The 17,550-nt window shown below is 34.7% G+C and overlaps 1 protein-coding gene and 1 pseudogene across 2 annotated transcripts; one reads left to right on the forward strand and one right to left on the reverse strand.

The window, feature by feature from the left end:
* Positions 1-6,760: 6,760 nt before the first annotated feature.
* LOC114735180 (uncharacterized) lies at positions 6,761-11,182 on the forward strand. Of its 2 annotated transcripts, none has more exons than XM_028922855.1 (2): positions 6,761-6,927; positions 9,095-11,182. In XM_028922855.1, exon 2 carries the CDS (start codon positions 9,118-9,120, stop codon positions 11,068-11,070), a length of 1,953 nt encoding a protein of 650 aa, XP_028778688.1. In that variant the 5' UTR covers positions 6,761-6,927; positions 9,095-9,117; the 3' UTR covers positions 11,071-11,182. The 2 variants fall into 2 exon arrangements, with proteins under 2 accessions (XP_028778688.1, XP_028778689.1); XM_028922856.1 differs by lacking the exon at positions 6,761-6,927 and adding an exon at positions 8,101-8,382.
* A 554-nt stretch (positions 11,183-11,736) lies between these two features.
* On the reverse strand, positions 11,737-17,279 carry LOC114735194 (4-diphosphocytidyl-2-C-methyl-D-erythritol kinase, chloroplastic-like; annotated as a pseudogene).
* Between the last annotated feature and the right edge of the window lie 271 nt (positions 17,280-17,550).

Genomic DNA, 17,550 nt, shown 5'->3' on the forward strand with positions numbered 1-17,550 from the left:
ATAATAATTATGGTGAGACACTGTGAGTCTATGATTTTGATTTAGTGTTTGTTATAGATTTGGGATGGTGAGACACCAAGTCTATGATTTTGATTTACTGTTTGTTATAGATTTGGGGTTGTTTAGATAGAAATCAAATCATAATTTTAAAAGTATTTTATAGTATACGAAATAAATATGTGAAGGAGTTTGTATCGTTTCACGGAAAAGTGCTTTTGCAAAGTACTTTTATACAATCTCAAACACCCCTTTGTTTACTTTTGGATATTTTGATAATAGCTAGCTCAGCACTTTCATTTACTAATATTTATGTTTATGATTTGAATTATAAATCTTATAAAATTTATTGCATCGTTTTTATTTATTTAAAAAGACGTAAAAATATTGAAAATTTTTAAGAAGGTCTAAAGCCTATGGGCTTGACTCCAACTTTGAGGATGCTTTTATGCGTAGTTTGGTAGCATGGAATTGAAAAGAGGGAAGGGGAATTGGAAGGGAAACTCAGCCTTGTGATTGTTTGGCGCATTAGAAGTGGGTTCTTGATGGAACTCATTTCCATCAAGATCGATGGAAGTCAATTCCATCACTCACGAGTCACGACTCACCCCATGGAACTGGGTTCCAATTCCATGTGGCTCTTTCCCCTCTTCAACTTCTTGCTCTTCAATGCTAACATTTGTTATCAAACCATTTATACAAATTTAAAAATTTTGGAGGTATTTATTATTAATATACCTTTTTGATTGGATCATATTTAAATATTACTAAGTTCAATTGATGGTAATCCTCTTAGCTGGATTTTTTACACTCACACAAACTCAAACTAGGGATATCATACTTAAAGGGTCAAAGCCTCTTTCACTAGAGACTTTTATATAATTTAAAGTTTGAGAATTCTATTTTTAATTTTACTGTTCTTTTTTTGTTAAGCCCAAGGTATATATTTATCGTTAGTAACAGTAACTAATTCTCTCACACTATAGACTTTTTAAATGGGTTTTAGTATTGGCCACAAGATCAACTCAAGTAAATGTTTAAAGAACCCATCTAAGCATCAACAGTGTTAGGTTCATGGCTTTTAATTTCACCGCTATGTAAATATGAAGAACAGAACTTATTTTTTATTGAGAAATTTAAGAAATAATCACAATAACGTTCCATGTTCAAGTGAGGCTACATATTAGACCTTTTTCCTTTTTGGCTCCAAAAGACTACATACTATTTAGTGAACTTGGAAATAACGCGTCACATAAACCCATGTAGCACATGGCCTTCCCAATTAGGAGCCGAAAATTGAGCGTAGCTGATTTTTTGTATTTTTCCTTTTGAACATCTGAGCTCATCAATTCTTCTGTTTCTATTTATGCAATCAATTACTTTTTAAGGTAAAAAACCTGTGGGCAAAGATAATACTACGTCCGGTTCTTAATTTTTATTTTAATTATAAATATAAGACTACAATCCACTTTGTCTCTTATAGTTATACATTGTTTTCTAAGATAATTCTTCTAATAATAGTAGTTCTAACCAATACACCATATTAGCAAGGATATTTTAGAAAAGATAATACCTATTTATTACAAATAACTAACTTAACTTATTTCTTTAATTTTCTTAAATTAGTTAATTGACTCTTATAATTAGAATCGGAGGTAGTATTTCAGTTGTCTGTTTGCGAATATTATTTTGCAGAAGAAAATCCTTTTTTCAAAGAAAAGTCAACCTTTAAGATAAGGATGAAAGTTGGGTACTTGTGTTATTCCTTCGTGAGTATTCTTCGTGGACACGCACATGCTTATTATATGCATAAATTTATACCCAAAAAACTTTGATTTTTTTACTAAGATAATTTCATAAGATAAAAAGTGGGCTATCTTTTCTTTTGAATAAATTAAAAAAAATCAATATATGAGGGATTATATACAAAATTTAAAAGCATATTTGGCTTTTGGTAGTTAACCAAACTAATTAGAGGTCACATTCAATGATTATTGTCCATGTGATTAGACTTGGAGCTTCATTTGCAAATTATTGCGTAGTGATACATTAATCAAATACCATATTGATTTCTACTTACCAGGGAAAAAAAAATTTATGCTTAGCTACTGTAAGGAAAAAAAATTGATTTTTGGGGAAAAAGAGCATGCTCCAATTACTAACTTTCATGGGTAAATTAATGTGTTGAACTAAATTAATTAAAATTTACATTGTGCTGATTTATACTAACCAGAAAAAGACTATGCTTAGTTCTTTAAAAAAAAAAAAAACTTGATTGTGAGAAAAAGGAGAGCATGGACTTGGACACTTGGTTAAGCGTCATATATGATCCGATGCAAAATATAGATAGGCAATTCTTTGTTTCTTTTCTATATAGATAACATTATATATTCAATAAATTGAAAGCTAATTTAGAAATTCAGAAAGCATATAAATAAAAGGAAAAAATAATTTAGAGGTCCTTGTAGTTTATTTCAGTATTGAATCAAGTCCCTAAATTTATTTTTCTTTTTATTGGATCTTTTAACTTTTTATTGTTAGAGCTGTTAGTTCTTGTTTAAAAGTGTGTTTGGATTAGCAATACAATGAGTAATTTTTTTTTATTCTGACTTTTACAATTGGATTGTCTTTTGTTAAAAAGTTAGTTTATAAAAATAAAAATTGTTTGAGTTATTATCGAAAAAGTAAGTTTAATTGTAAAATAACTAAAAAAACATAAATTTTATTAAACAATACATATATTTTTATGCTTACTAAAATATATATTATATTTATTGTCAAAATATATATACTATTATATATATTGTATTTATATAATATGAAAATTTTAAGAGAAATATGAAAAAACAATAATAGAAAATGAGAAAATCTTCCAGCAGCCAGCCACGCACGATTAATGCCTCCTAAGTCCTAATGGTCTCCCTTATCAACATTTTTTTGGAGTAAAAATTATGCAATATTAACATTATCAATTTCAATTAAAAAGTTGCCAGCTAAAATACTACTAATGGCCCGGTGAATAGAGAAAAAAGAGAGACAATAGAAGGGCAACTCCTGTAAATTAATTTTCATGATGCATTGAATGTTGATAAAAATATCTCGCTATACTGTGCCACGCTCAAAAGCTGGAAAATTTGGCTTCATCTTTAACCAAGCTTTTGGAACAAAAGTCCTTTATTAGCAAAACCATCCCAAACTTGTAATTAGCATCTAAAGCAGCTTTTGGAGTGAAATAAGTATTGACACCTTTGAGAAATTCTGTCAAAAGGCACGGCCCGCTCAATAATAAAAAATCATGTCTAAAAGCATCTTCTTCTCTTCTAGTTTGCATGTTCTTTCACAGTACTAGGCTCTCCTCTCTCTTTTTGCTTATTCCTCCTCTTCTCCCCCATTCTCTCAACCTATAAATGGCTCACAATTTCTTCTCATCTCACCATAACACCTCCCTGCGGTCATGTCTCGTTCTCTATCCAATTTGAGGCTATTTGAAACTTCTTTTAATGAATGAGAATTATTTTGCAGTTTTGATAGATGCAGCCTCAAGAAATGTGTGGGAGGTCCTTTAACCAAACCAAGTATTATTGTCATAGGAAAGCACAAAATAGGACCCAAAATCTTAGCCATGCCATGTAGATGCTTCACATAATGTTTAAGCACAAAAGTAAAGATGCATTGGTTCTGGGCAACTTTGTGATGCTTCTGAAAATGAAGGTATTGATGTTTAAATGGCCAAAAGTTGTCTGCAACAAAGAAAAGCATCAATTCTATTTTTGTTCAAGCCCCTGTTTTAGTAATAGAAAAACAGAGAGATCAAGGAGCAACCACCAACTTCTCCAAAGGTAAACTAGACTAAATTCTCAACAAGGTTTGAGTCATTGCCAAGTCAAACACGGTAACCTTGTCCGCTTCCTTGGTTGATGTGTCAAAATGGACTGCCAATCCCTTCTCATCTATGAATTAATCTCCAGGTACAGTTTCACGATTGCATTGGACAAAGCCTTGAAGGGATTGCAGCTTGACTACCTATTTCTCTATTCGGTATACTTTCTCATTTGATCTATCGTTCAAGAATGCTAGGGAAAATGTTGATGAATGAGCAAAAAGAGAGAGGAGAGCTTGGTCCTGAGGTTGCAGGGGAAGGAGACAATACTAACCGGAAGAGAAGATGATGTTTTTAGATGTGGCAATCAAGTGGTTAGTGCTTTTTAACGGAAATTCTTAATAGTTATAATACTTACTCCTTACTCATTCCAGTTCAAAATATAAGATAAACTTTATCTATTTATGTTTATCAAGAAATTAGTTAAAATCAGTTTAAACAATAAATATATAAAGCATGTATTTTTTCCCTCAAATATGTTCTTATTAATGAAGAGAATAAGTAAAAGATGTAATAAATGAATCAAAGAGGAAAAAAAACATATGAGGGATAAAATTGGAAAAAAAAACTCATTAAAGATTTAGACAAAACTGAATGTTATTTTCTTAAAAAAAAATTAAATGACCCAATAAAAAAGGAAAAAAAAATTCAAGGATTTGATTCAAAACTAAAGTAAATTATAAGGACTTCCAAATTAATTTTTCCTAAATAAAAATATGTTAAAATGATATCATATAACATAATAAATAAAAGCCTGTTATCAAATAGAAATTTAAAAAGCATGTTTTATTATTACAATTAAATAAAAACAGTTTATTTTATTAGAATTTAAAAAGAGAAAAAATATTTATTAAAAAGAAAAAAATAAAAAATAGTGGGCGGAGTGAAAGGAAAAATGATAACAACAAACAATAAAAAAGGTAAAAACAACACTTTTTATCCCTAGTCAATGTCTAAATTTACTTATAAAGTACTTGCAGGTATAAATTTACTTCACACCAAAACCTTTTGTTTTTTAGCACAAAAATGCATATAAATTTTTTAAAATGGTGCAAAATATGATGACCCTTAAATAAATTGACATTGTTTAACAAAAATGTTAAGAAAGAAAATTGTGTAAAAATATACGAAAAATTTTAAAATGATACAACAATGTCACGTCCATTAAATCAACTAACATTAACTGTTTAACAAATAATTCTAATAGGCTTACATGTGTTGCATAATATTTTTGCTTCTAGTGACTCTATCTATTATTATGGGGTCTTTCATAAGACACAGTGGCTGCATCTCTTTACTACCGGAGCTATCCCTCACCCAGCCACCTCATCCATCGTCACTTTATTTGGTTTCTTTGTTTGTTGTGCATGGTTTTGCTTTAGAACTACCAAGTTACCAATTAAGGACAGTGCCATTATAAATTAGCCAAACACTAGAAGGAAATGAATGGGAGAATGACAGAGGAAGTTGAAAATTTCTTGTCTATCATCACAAAAATTGACGTGTCCAAATCATTTGACAAAATTTATCGATGGTGAAGCAACCAAAGAAAATGAGAGGGTTGTGTAGCTAACGTGTCTTGCAGAGAACCCCACATTCACAGACCGGGCAGCAGGGAGCGAAAACGTTATGCAACATATGCGTGTGTTCTTTGCTAAATGGTCAACATAAAATGATTCAACAATCATGGTATTTTTATACCATTTTGAAAATTTCATATTTATCTTGCATCATTTTCTTGACTAACTTGTTTGTTAAATAGTTAATGTTTAATTTAATAGTCATGATATTTTTACAATATTTTAAAAAATTTATGTATATTTTTGTATCTAAACTAAAAAATTTTATGGTATTAAGTCACCGTAACAAAAATACTTTATAGGTATACTTGCACATTAATTCTTAATTTTATATAAGTTTACATTTTGGCTTTTTAATTTTATAAACGATTTTTCAATCATTTAATTTATTATTGTTCATCGCATCCTAATCTCGATTGATAATCGACAATGGATAGCTTTCAGATATTTCGAAACTCCTATGAAAAGAAGAAAGGTTGATGTCTAGAATTATATAAATTATAGAAATGAAATAATTTTCTCCAGATAAAAAAGAGTAAAACATATTAATACACTCATCTTTTTTTTTTTGGCTAGGCACATGCATGCTCTTATTAAAAGTAATCCTATTAGAAGACTGTTGAGTACTAAATGTAAGCACATCTTATATTAGAGATTCGAATTTTGATTCGTATACTCATTTTATTTTTAAAACCTACGAAAACCTTTATGAAACTCAACAGTTTTTTTGCTGGAGAAAATCAGCTGTTGTGAGTCTGTGTGCATATATTGGCCAACGAACAGTTATCAATGTCGTACTCCTCCGATCCTTATTATAAGACCCAATTTGACTTTTTATTTGGTCCTAATTATAAGACCCAATCCATTTTCTCTCTTATATTTATACATTTTTTTCCAAGATAATCCTTCTAATAATGATAGTTTTAGTCAACATACTTAATTAGCAAGGATATTTTAGGAATAACAACACTTATTTATTATAAATAACCAACTTAACTTACTTCCTTAATCTCCTCAAATAAATCAATTGGGTCTTATAATTAGGACCGGAGGAGTAAATATTTAATCTTTCATTTCTATCCGCCTAATGATTCATTAACTTTGACCAAAAAAAAAAATCATTCATTAACATTTTTTTGGTATAAATCATTAATTGACTTTTATATAAATTCACTGCATATAAGAAATGGAAGTGTAATAAACAAAAATTATTTATAATGGGAAAAATGGGAAAAAGAAGGGGAAGGTATTAAGACCAGAAATGTATATCTTCCGTTAATAAGGCAGTCTGGTGTTTTTTCTCGCAGATCTCCCTTTTCTTCAAAACCCTAATTCTACCAAATTCAGTTTGAGCCTCGAAAGACCTATCTCTCTCTTTACCATATTCCCCTTCCCCACCTTCTAAACGATTTTACCATTCAACAGCGATCTCTGTTTCAATTGTCAACTCTATTTTCTCTCAAACTTCAGGTTGGTTGTTTGCCGTTTCTTCATTCTCTGCGTCGTTATTTTCATTTCCTTGTATTCCGCCTCATGATCTTATGAGAATTAGCCGCTGTATTGATGGTTGGAGGATAGAATTGTGCTTTAGGGTTCGTTTTGTGTGATTGTTTGAATTTAGCGATTTAGATTCTGCATTGCCGTTTGTCGATTTTGCGGCGCGGGAATTGGGACTTTTGGCTCTTTTGCAATGGTTTTCTTGCTTGGACGAAGTGTAATGGATCCTAGAGAGTCTTTGTGGTTTTTATGTTCTTTTAGTTCTTCTTGGATGGTTGCATCTTTTTAATCTTAAGAATATCAATTAAATGCGGATTTTTGGGTTGTCTTATCTAGCAATTATTTGCAATCTCTTCGTTTTTTCTATAAAGCTGTAACTTTCGGGGCATAAACATCCATGTTATGGGCAACTTGTGTCATGGCTGCTTGCGGAATTTTGAAAATTAAGTCAGGAGGGCCGACAATTGTGACATTCTAGAAAATAGTTGGGGCAGAACATTCAGTTTGAGTTTGAGTTGCACTATATTACTCTCTGTATCTATGTCCATCTGCTGTTTGTTTTTCATAATATGACTTTTTTCTTTTTGTCGCTAATTAGAGGTTAGTATTCAACAATGCATTTACCTTGAGGTTGAATACATGACAAAATTCAGCTCGTCATTTTTTTTATTTTTCACCAGTGCACTTCTGCCTGTCTCTTACAGAGAAACTACTTATATTCAACGTGGTCAGGATTGTAGAGTATTGCATGTCTTTAGTCAATTTTTTCCCCCCTGATTTTAATAGTGTGCGGTGATAATGTGTCATACATTATGCCTGAATGCCCATGGGCCATGGAGCCTAAGAAGAAAAATCTGTGCTATGTATATCTCTTTAAATAAAGGGTGAGGTCGATGTTGAACTTGATTGATATGAAAAGGGTTCTTCATTATTTAGAATATACAAGACTTTCTACATGTAAGGTCTGAATTAATTATGTAATTTTTGGCATCCCTGATGCTTATTCAGTACATATGCTTACAATTGATCAATATTTTGCATTTAAAAGTTTTTACGTTGAGATACTCCTTTTTGTTTAAAGTACATTCATTCTCTAGGTTGCTTATATTATAGCGGCAACATTGGCTTCTGTTTTAACGCCTGACAATCAGAGATATGGAGAAATATTGAATGTGCCACAATCGGTTGAACAAACAATAGACCTTGTTTATTTGATTGTTGGACCTCGTGTTTCTTATGCTTAGAATATGGTCATACAAGTGCGAGCTAGGTCATCTTGAATTGAATGAAATGCAATGCCGCTTTGTTTATTTTCGGTTGAGGGGGCTGATGCATACGAAATTTTGAATGGCTGTTGAGGCAAAATGTGTTTTTTGGGAGGTGAAAGCTACTGCCTCTTTGTATGATATGAAGGGGAGCAGTAGATAGGTAAATTATTCTTTGAGAAGAATGGGCATTAAATAAGTTTCTTTTTGTTGTGTGGGCTACTACTTGTATTGCTGTTTGACTTTGTTCAACTGGAAAAATACCACTCTATCTTTCCATCTCCACCAATAACTTTGGGGACTATCTTGAAACTTCAGCTGTTGCATATCTAGCTCTCAACAAAGTACTCTGGGTCTAATTTGGTAACTTGATGTATGATAAGTCATAATGTGAATTTCTATTCCGAAAGAGCAACATAATAAACAATTAAGTTGTAGCTGACTATATGGAACAATGGACAAGCATGATCTATGTGGTTTTCTTTATATGTTACTTGTATGTCAACAGCTTTTTTAAGTAATGTTCATGCTATTGTGTTAACTTTTATCTTCCTTGGATTGTCCTGTTCATGTTTATGTCCTTGCTCTTAATTTAATTTCAGATGCTTTAAACCAGGGTGTTGCTGTCACATTTTGCTCTCTTTTTATACCATACTTTGTACACGATTGTTCTTTTTCATCTTGTAAGCGAACGCTTGATTGGTAATAGAGATCTGTCCACATAGGTTGGTGATGTCAACCAAATATACATTGTGAAGGAGATAGTTTTGTTTTCTTTTATGGCTGTATTTGCTTGTGATACAATTTAACCCTACCAAATCTAGGGTCCAGTTTCAAAGGGGGGAAGTGCTAATTTATATATCTCATTGTTGTAGGGTCTTATTTGCATTTTAAGGACATGTCTCCTGGATCTCGATCTAAGTCCAAAAAGGGGAGCAAGGAAGCCCAGAAGGCATCTGCTAAATCTCCAGGACCTAATAATGCAGGTACTGGTTTGCCTGCCAGTGCATACAACCCATTATCAGGAACATTCCATACTCTTGAAATTTCACCAGCATCTTCTACCTCTCCTGTTCATTCTAATGGTCGGTTCCGGAACATAGATGAGACAGATGATCATCCTGGGGGTTCAGTGTTAGCTGGTGCTGAGTATGATTCTGTTTCTAATAATGGTAGTTGGTCTGGTGAGTCAGAGGATCATAAAGAGAAAGGTTCTAATCTACCTGTCAGATTAGAAGCAGTACCAGGAGCTGATAATGACAAGCGAGAGAAAATTCGCCAGAAGAATGAGAGAAAACATCAACGGCAGAAGGAAAGGCGAGCTCAAGAATTGCATGAGCGTTGCAGTGGCTATCTAATGTCAAGAAAACTTGAGGTGCTTGCTCAACAGCTTGTGGCAATGGGATTTTCTCATGAACGGGCAACAATGGCACTGATATTGAATGAAGGGAGGGTTGAGGAATCAGTTAACTGGCTGTTTGAGGGCGGTGAAGAAGCAGATAATCAAAAGGATAAACAAATAGGTGGGAGCAGTCTGAAAATTGACATATCTGAAGAGCTTGCTCGGATTGCAGACATGGAAACCAGGTATTGTTGCTCAAAACAAGAGGTTGAAAGAGCAGTTGTTGCATGTGAAGGTGATCTTGATAAAGCTGCAGAGTCCTTGAGAGACTTGAAGCAGGATCCACCATCTGCTCCTCAAAAGCCAGAGGAAACTGGGGATCCACCTACTCTTAATAATGGTAAGCAGTTAGGAGTTGCTAGTCAGAGTGCTAGGCCCCAAACAAAGCCCAGTCTTAACCCCACTCAACTAAAGAAAGATGAAAGGGATTTTAACTATACGAAGTCACCAGTTATGGTTGGAGGATCTTTGGAATCCAGTAATAAAAATATTCAACCTCTAAAGAGAATTCAATCAAAGACAGAGTGGGCAAAACCCCAGCAACCTATTATTGCAGCTGATAAGAGGTGGCCAAGTGCTGGGTCTAATCTTTCCGTGTCATATTCTTCAGCATCACCTTTGCAGGTGTCCCCCACACCTGCTAAGACTGAAGGTCGTTATATGGCTGTTGGAGGTGATTTGAAAAATCTTCAACCTGGAGCAGCTAGGGAACCAGTAGTTGTGATGCAGCGGCCTCAAACTGCAAATGCAAAGCACGTTCCAGCCACAAGTATGAGTTCATCTCCTCCTGGAATAGCCGCCAGTTGGTATCCAACCAATAGTGCGGAAGTAATGAGGTCAAATGGCTTCTTACCCCGCCCTCCCAGCACTAGAAGTCTCAGCCCAAATTATCTCAGTTCAAATCAGATGTATCACCAACTCCAGTATCAACCCCAGCATCAATTTGTCACTGCAAGCAGCCATTCAGTAGATCCCCAAGTAACCAGCCGAGGGAACAGCTTATGTTATAGAGCAAGTACATCTCCAACATTAGCCGCTGCTTCTCTAGGTCTCTTTTCTGGATCAGGATCGGCTGCCACATCAGGGGCGTCATCTCCGGTGGACTGGAGCACTGGTGGATCAATGCACTTTGATTACACCAGCATAGACTGGTCCTTGGATAGAGGGGTATCATCACCGAGGTCAAATGCATTATGGCTTGGTCTTTCACCTTTTACAAAGAATGGTCATAGTCATATTTACGATTCAAATACCTCTGGGATGGTCACTCAGCCGTCAATGAGATCAGTAGCCTCAAATGGTAGCTTAGTCCCCATGCCTGGATTGCAAGATGGTGGGGTAGCTTCTGCAGAATCCTCCAGTGCTGGGTCTCGGGAGTGGAGTTCGCCATTTGAAGGCAAAGATCTTTTTAGTTTACCCAGACAGTTTGTTTCTTCTCCTTCTCTGTAGAATGAGAGTAGCGAGAAGTCGACTAAATAAAAAATGAAAGGAAGACATTTGAAATGTGTGTGGATTTGATGTTGGTTCTTATGCTAAAAAAAGTCGTTTGTTGGTGATAAACCATCAGCCGAGAACCCTTTTTCTTGCATTCGCACAGAATACGGTTGCCTATAGCAAGCGACTTGCAGTAACGTCAAGTTGTAACAAAGCAAAGAGAACTCATTCAAAAAATGATAAAACCGGTAAATCTGGTTCTCATGAGAAGGCTTAACCTTAAGGGTCTGAGGACGGAAATATTATATAATCTCAAGGCTTCAGAATACTTGAGTTATACCTAAAAAGACGAAGTACGATTTTTTCCCCTCCTTAACAATCGCCTTGTTGAATATGTTAAATGTATTATATTGGGTTCTCAAAGTTGCGTCAATAACATTCATCATAAAACGGGGCAGCAAAAAAGATAAGCACCTTATCAGGAGGTGACAATATTCTCTATCCTTAGAATTCTTATATTGTTTCATTTAAGAATGGGGACAATTAATTTTCACCTTATAATTTTGACCTACTTGTAACTTAATCCTTGATTTTTAACTCAATTCAGTTCCTATAATTGTAATCATTTAAAACATTGATTCCTAAAAATATATGGATTATATGTTAAACAATAGGAAGTGAGTCATAAAAAGTTAAAATTCAGAAACCGGACTATTAACCAAGTCACAATTATAAGCACCATTTTTCCACTTGAGATTGGAAGGGTCCTTGAGCATATCGGACCCAGACAAGTTTATAGAATTTACTTCTCACTTTCTTCGCGGGCCATGGTATTGATGCATAATAGTGCCAGCCTTTTGTCTCTTCCAACTTCCAAGTGTTTGCATTTGGGATCCGGATCATCTGCTGCTGCTGTAGAAAAAGGCCAGCGTACTTGTGTACTTTTCTCATGAAATTAAGAAATTAATAATTACAGCAGCACCGAAGCAAAGCAGCAGAGGATCCAGATCCTTGCATTTTGGCACGAGCCGTATCGTTTTCAAGTCGCAGCAATTAAAGCAGAAAAGGCAGCAGAGCTAAGTTTCACATCATTACATCCTTACAAATATGCAGATACTGTATAACCATGAAGAGCCTATGGAAATGGGGGAAAAAAAAACGAACTAAGCAGTCTGAGAAGAATAGGATGGAGGGGTAGGACTTGAGGTAGGTTCTCTGTACCACTGGTTAGCCTCTCTAGTGAGAAAGTAGGCATCTGCAATTTAAAAAGCTTAGGTGAGAGATCCCCAAAAGATCAAATCTATTATTTGAGGAAACAACTAATTTGTAAAACTTCAAAAAGTGCAAGAGTTTAGCTCCACGTTTATTTTGTTAACCAGGAGTTTTATTAGTGTTTGAAGATTTATGTCCGATGCTAAGTTCACTATTTTCCATGAATAAAGGGCTAAGCTAGTGGTAATGACTAAAGCTTTCTCGTATTTCATTGTCAGCTTCAAAAGTGATAAATGAGATGAGGGAATCATACTTGTACAAAAATAAGTGCCTCTGGAATGACTGATTATCATAATTTTGCAGTATGCCAGACGCAAATCAGAGAAAGTACTTTCGCGTACTACTCTATAATTTGATAAGCTACCGCCGGAGCTCATTAATTTCATGAGCCGCCATAACATATATGTTCTATCCCTTTCTTTCAAAATCTAGCATCACTGCCCAGTATATTTGTACACATTTTTTAAAAATTAGCAGATCTCTCGCTTTTCTTGATAAAATTTTTTGCCGCCACTTATAGGTGAATTAGGTGATGTTTCCAGCTGATTTTAGTTTAATTATGGGATACGCTTTTGGAGTCTGGGCCCTTCAATTTATCACGATAAAGAACGAGAAACAGGGCCCCCTCCCAAAAAAAAAGAAAAAAAAAATCCTTATCTGATGGGGCATACCTGACAAGAAAACATCTTTGTATGTATCATCGTCATAGACAAATTGTGGAGGATCTGGCGAACCAATGCCAACAATAGTGCTTCCACTGCATGATTAGAAAAGGGATAAGAATAGAGGTTTCAACTTTTGAAGCAAGAACGAGAGGTAATTAATGGTTCCATTATAAGTTGAACCTCAGATGACAAAGAGAAAGCATGAAGAAGAGATATGAAACATGTACTGACAAAGGAGATGCAGAGACCATTGAAATCGATATAGAAGGAAGAAAGTATATCTAGAAATAAGTGCAATGCTCCATTTTTATGGATTTAATATTAATAGTTCTAAACATTCCATTCTAGAACTGTGGTTTGTCTCTCAGATCATCATCAGGAGAGCTGGTACGTTATTTATTTAAACAATAGCTTTTGTCTCACGTTAACTTGGAAACAAGGAAAGGTTTGCAATGTTTAATGATTCTTCCAAAACCTTTTACTCCTTCGGTCCTTAATATAAGACCTATTTAGCTAATTTGATTAGATTAAGGAAGCTAGGTATGTAGTTAATTATAAGAAATATGACACGTTTTTCCTAAAATACCATAATCATCTTTCTTAATACCCCCTTTCCTCTTCTACTTGATTATAGTTGAGGGAGTATCCATAAGAGTAATTTAGAGAAAATTGATAAATATGAGAAATTGGTGTTATATTTAGGCACAAAACTATCTCAACAATCGGGTCCTATATTAAAGATCGGAGGAGTATTATTTTCAAGCCTTGCAACGTAAATCTAGCTTAATGCACAAGGATAAACTCCATCCAACCAGCTGAAAGCAAGGAAATGGGGGTTAAAAGATTCTTCCTTCAATTTCATGAACAGCATTGGCAAAATCAAGGAGGAATATACTCAAATTTGTTTGATGATTGTTTCTGTGCTTTCATATGTAATATATATATATATATATATATATATCAAAAAATAAATTATCATGATGTTAGACTAGAAGAATAAATGAGTCAGATCAACCGCCAAATGCCTTATGCCCTTATCTAGTTTCTAGCCATCTGCCCAGAATTCATCCAATTGTAATCTCTGCTTATCTTACGACTGGAATCTAGAGGAGAAATTTAATAAATTTTGACAGATGCTAAAGTATATTTCATGATCAAACGTTTTCTTCAACACGACTTGGTGATTGAAAATTGAAAACAGCTTCATTACTGTATATCAAGTTCAATCGTGCTGACGTTTGAAGAATGCTCAGCCTCACATTGCCCAGACACACAAGCGCACATAGATTGTATATGTGTGTGCATGCATGATGATCTCTATCACATGATTCACATATATTTAACTTTTAACAAAAGCCAGAAAATTAAGGTTTCCATTTTTATACCTTCCGGACATTAAAACAGCATCATATTCTCCACGACCAGCTGCAATAATTCGCTGCTTCAGTCTTTTAAGAGACGGGAGAACTTCAAATGCTGGGGGTTCTGCAAGAGCAAGGAAAATAATCAAGGAAAAAGTAATGGAAACGAACAAGCGAAAGCACTCAAAGACAACAGCAGATTTTAAGCCTTAACTTATGCTGTGATGCTTCTAAATGTAACTCAGGAACAAACGTAAAGAACTTCCAAAATGTCAACTATAGAAATGAATAATTTGCACTTACAGTGGTACAACCTAAAACAACCCCTAATCAGCGGGCATAACTCAATATTAATGTCAAGTCACAATCCCAATTAATCAAATTGGACTCCGGGTGCCTCCACAATTACACCTCTCAGTAAAGTAATGCTCAATAGGGTCAAATAAAAATGTAAAGCTAAAATGAAAAGAGCAAAGAAGGAAAAAGAAACAGGATTAAAACTTAAAAACACTTAGCAAGAAACATACCCAGATCGTTGATACAAACATCTTGCGATATTCCATTCCTTGATATCTTTTCCAGCAGTGCCAAAGGATCAACATTACTAGCCCGGTCCAATTTTAGACGCTGTCCCATCGAAATTTGTTTAAATTGATCAATATATATCTATGTGATATTAAAACCCATAGCAAGCCACACTATTTGCAAGCTGTGAATAGTGTGACTTGTTATATGAGGCTTCATTCAGTGCACAAGGTCCACAATCTAATTATAGCAAAAACCAAGAGCGAATTATGGTTTGTCTACTACACCCAGAAATCCTGTACCTTGTAAACTTCTGCTGTTGAACATGCCTCTTGTGGTTTTATGAGAACCATCGGCATATCCAAAGGTATTGGAGGAGGAATATCTTGAACAACCTGTGCATATGAAAGAAAAGTCTTAAATGAAATCACATGGAGGCATATGGCATAAAGCATTGCAGAGCCTTCAGTAAACACAAGTTTATGCACAGAGTTTTCAAAGTCTCAAAGATCAATTGTCCTGAGATTTGTGATAATAATATTTTGTCGCTAGACAAGGAGATAATTGAGAGCTCAAACTCTCCATGGCCAAGCCTCTTCTCAAAAATTTTTCCGGGAAAGGAAATTGGACAGACCTCACCTCGACCAGTGCAATAGGCTGCTCCCTGAGAGAAAAAGAAAGGGACATCTGATCCAATCTCACTTGACCATTCTTGAAGTTCTTTCTCTGTAGCAAGACAACCACTGAATTGATTTGCTGCCCACAATGCAGTTGCAGCATTGCTACTTCCACCACCTAGCCCTGCCCCACTAGGCACTCGTTTATCAAGATGAATCTGCCAAGAACATGAATATAGGCAGGACAAATTAGGAGGCGGTTTCGTTATTGGAATGGATGAAAATGGAGCAGTGGAAAAGAAATTTAAGGGAAAAAAAAAAGTGACTAAAATGGAAAGGAAGATAGTTCAACAATGGTTAAAAGGTAAGATGGATAATTTAGTTCAAATGATAATTCTTGGGGTCAGGAGTCCTGATTCATGAGCTTTTCCACGAGTGTCTAGATTCCCACATTCGTCATATTGGGCTTTCACGAGAATGAACCAAGATATATGTGCAGCCAACATATTAAAACAAAATGGAGACATCATTCCCATTCTTTAAGTCTTGACCCAAGCAACAAAATGGACCCTAAATATTCTACCATGCACAATGTATGTTAATAAGCACACACACGCATGCTTGTACTGAAAATAAGATAAACAACACGAATTAGATGGGATATCTAGGTCATACCCAAAAAAACTTTTCACTGCCAGTCTTCTTCCTGTAAAGATTAAGCGCCTTAATAATCTGTGGAAAGAGAATAACATAGCACTCACTCTCGGTAGAATATGAACAAGCAATAAAAAGAGGAATAATTTTGAAACCAAAGCATTAGCTTTTGTTATCTTACCAAATTACTATCATCAATGGGCACCCCAGACACATTGGTGGACAAACGGTCCTTTGTTGTTGATGGTGACAAAGAGAACTTGATTGTATCACCAAGACTTATAACCTGAAAATTCGAAAGGAATCTGATATGGTCAAGACTAAATGAAGTCATCTCCCATATATATGACAAAATCTTTCAGAGAAAACATTGAATCATATAATAGAATATGATTACGATTATAATTAACTTACATGGAATAGAGACGCCAAATCATGATATCCATCTACCCTCTTGCTGGTAATCCTCAAGAAAACATTTATCTGTAGTAGACGGTTAACCAGCATCAATATATTGAAACAAATGAGAACTTTGGAGTGCCTCCTAGCAAAAGAACGAAAAATACCTTGCAAGGAGAGAACAAAGTAAGCCTTGAAAGGGGAGCATTCTTGTCCACTTCATCAGCCAGACTGTTCACCCTTTCATCAGGATCATACACAATCTAATTCCGCCAACATTAAAGAAACAAAAACAAGAACAAATAAATACAAATACAAACCATCCCTTTCATTAAATGCCACACCGGAACTTAATCCAAAGCATAGCAACCAAAAGGGATAAGAGATAAACCTCTACTCGTCTCCTGGAGGGCGTTAGAATCAGAAACCATAGCTTTAAGTTTAAATCTAACGAGCGGGGCTCTTTGAAATTGAATCTTTGAGGCAAAATTGCACGACCCATATCCGAATTGACGTTGATGGTTTCTTCTGAACGAATTTTGAGAAGTAGAGGAGAGTAGTTACTGCAAAGAAACTGAGAGCAAGCCATGGATAGCCAAGAAATGAGAGAATACCGAGGTCAACCAATGTGCTGCTCTATTGCTTTCAGATGTGCCGATTTGGACTGAGAGAATGAATCTTTGGCTAATTTTCCAACTCTTCCATGTTTAATTTTTATGGAATGTTCACTCCCCTCCTTGGTCATATTCATTTATTCGTGCTCTTCGTGTTTCCCTCTGCCTAAATTATATTAAAATAGTGCTAAGGTCAATAAAATTAATATTTGTAACAATACAAAAAAAATGAATGAAATAAAATTTCTGCATGGAAATTCAATGGCGGCTCAATTATTGTCTGCTATATGTGTTTAGTCAAATTTTGACTAAATGAGCTAAATTCATTCGAGTAAAATGTTGGATCATATAATTGGGTCAGTATTCTAATTGGGCTATAGTAGGCCCA

This window comes from Neltuma alba, unplaced genomic scaffold, assembly GCF_004799145.2.
Source record: "Neltuma alba isolate B1F8T4 unplaced genomic scaffold, ASM479914v2 tig00013180_pilon, whole genome shotgun sequence".
NCBI classification, from domain to species: domain Eukaryota; kingdom Viridiplantae; phylum Streptophyta; class Magnoliopsida; order Fabales; family Fabaceae; genus Neltuma; species Neltuma alba.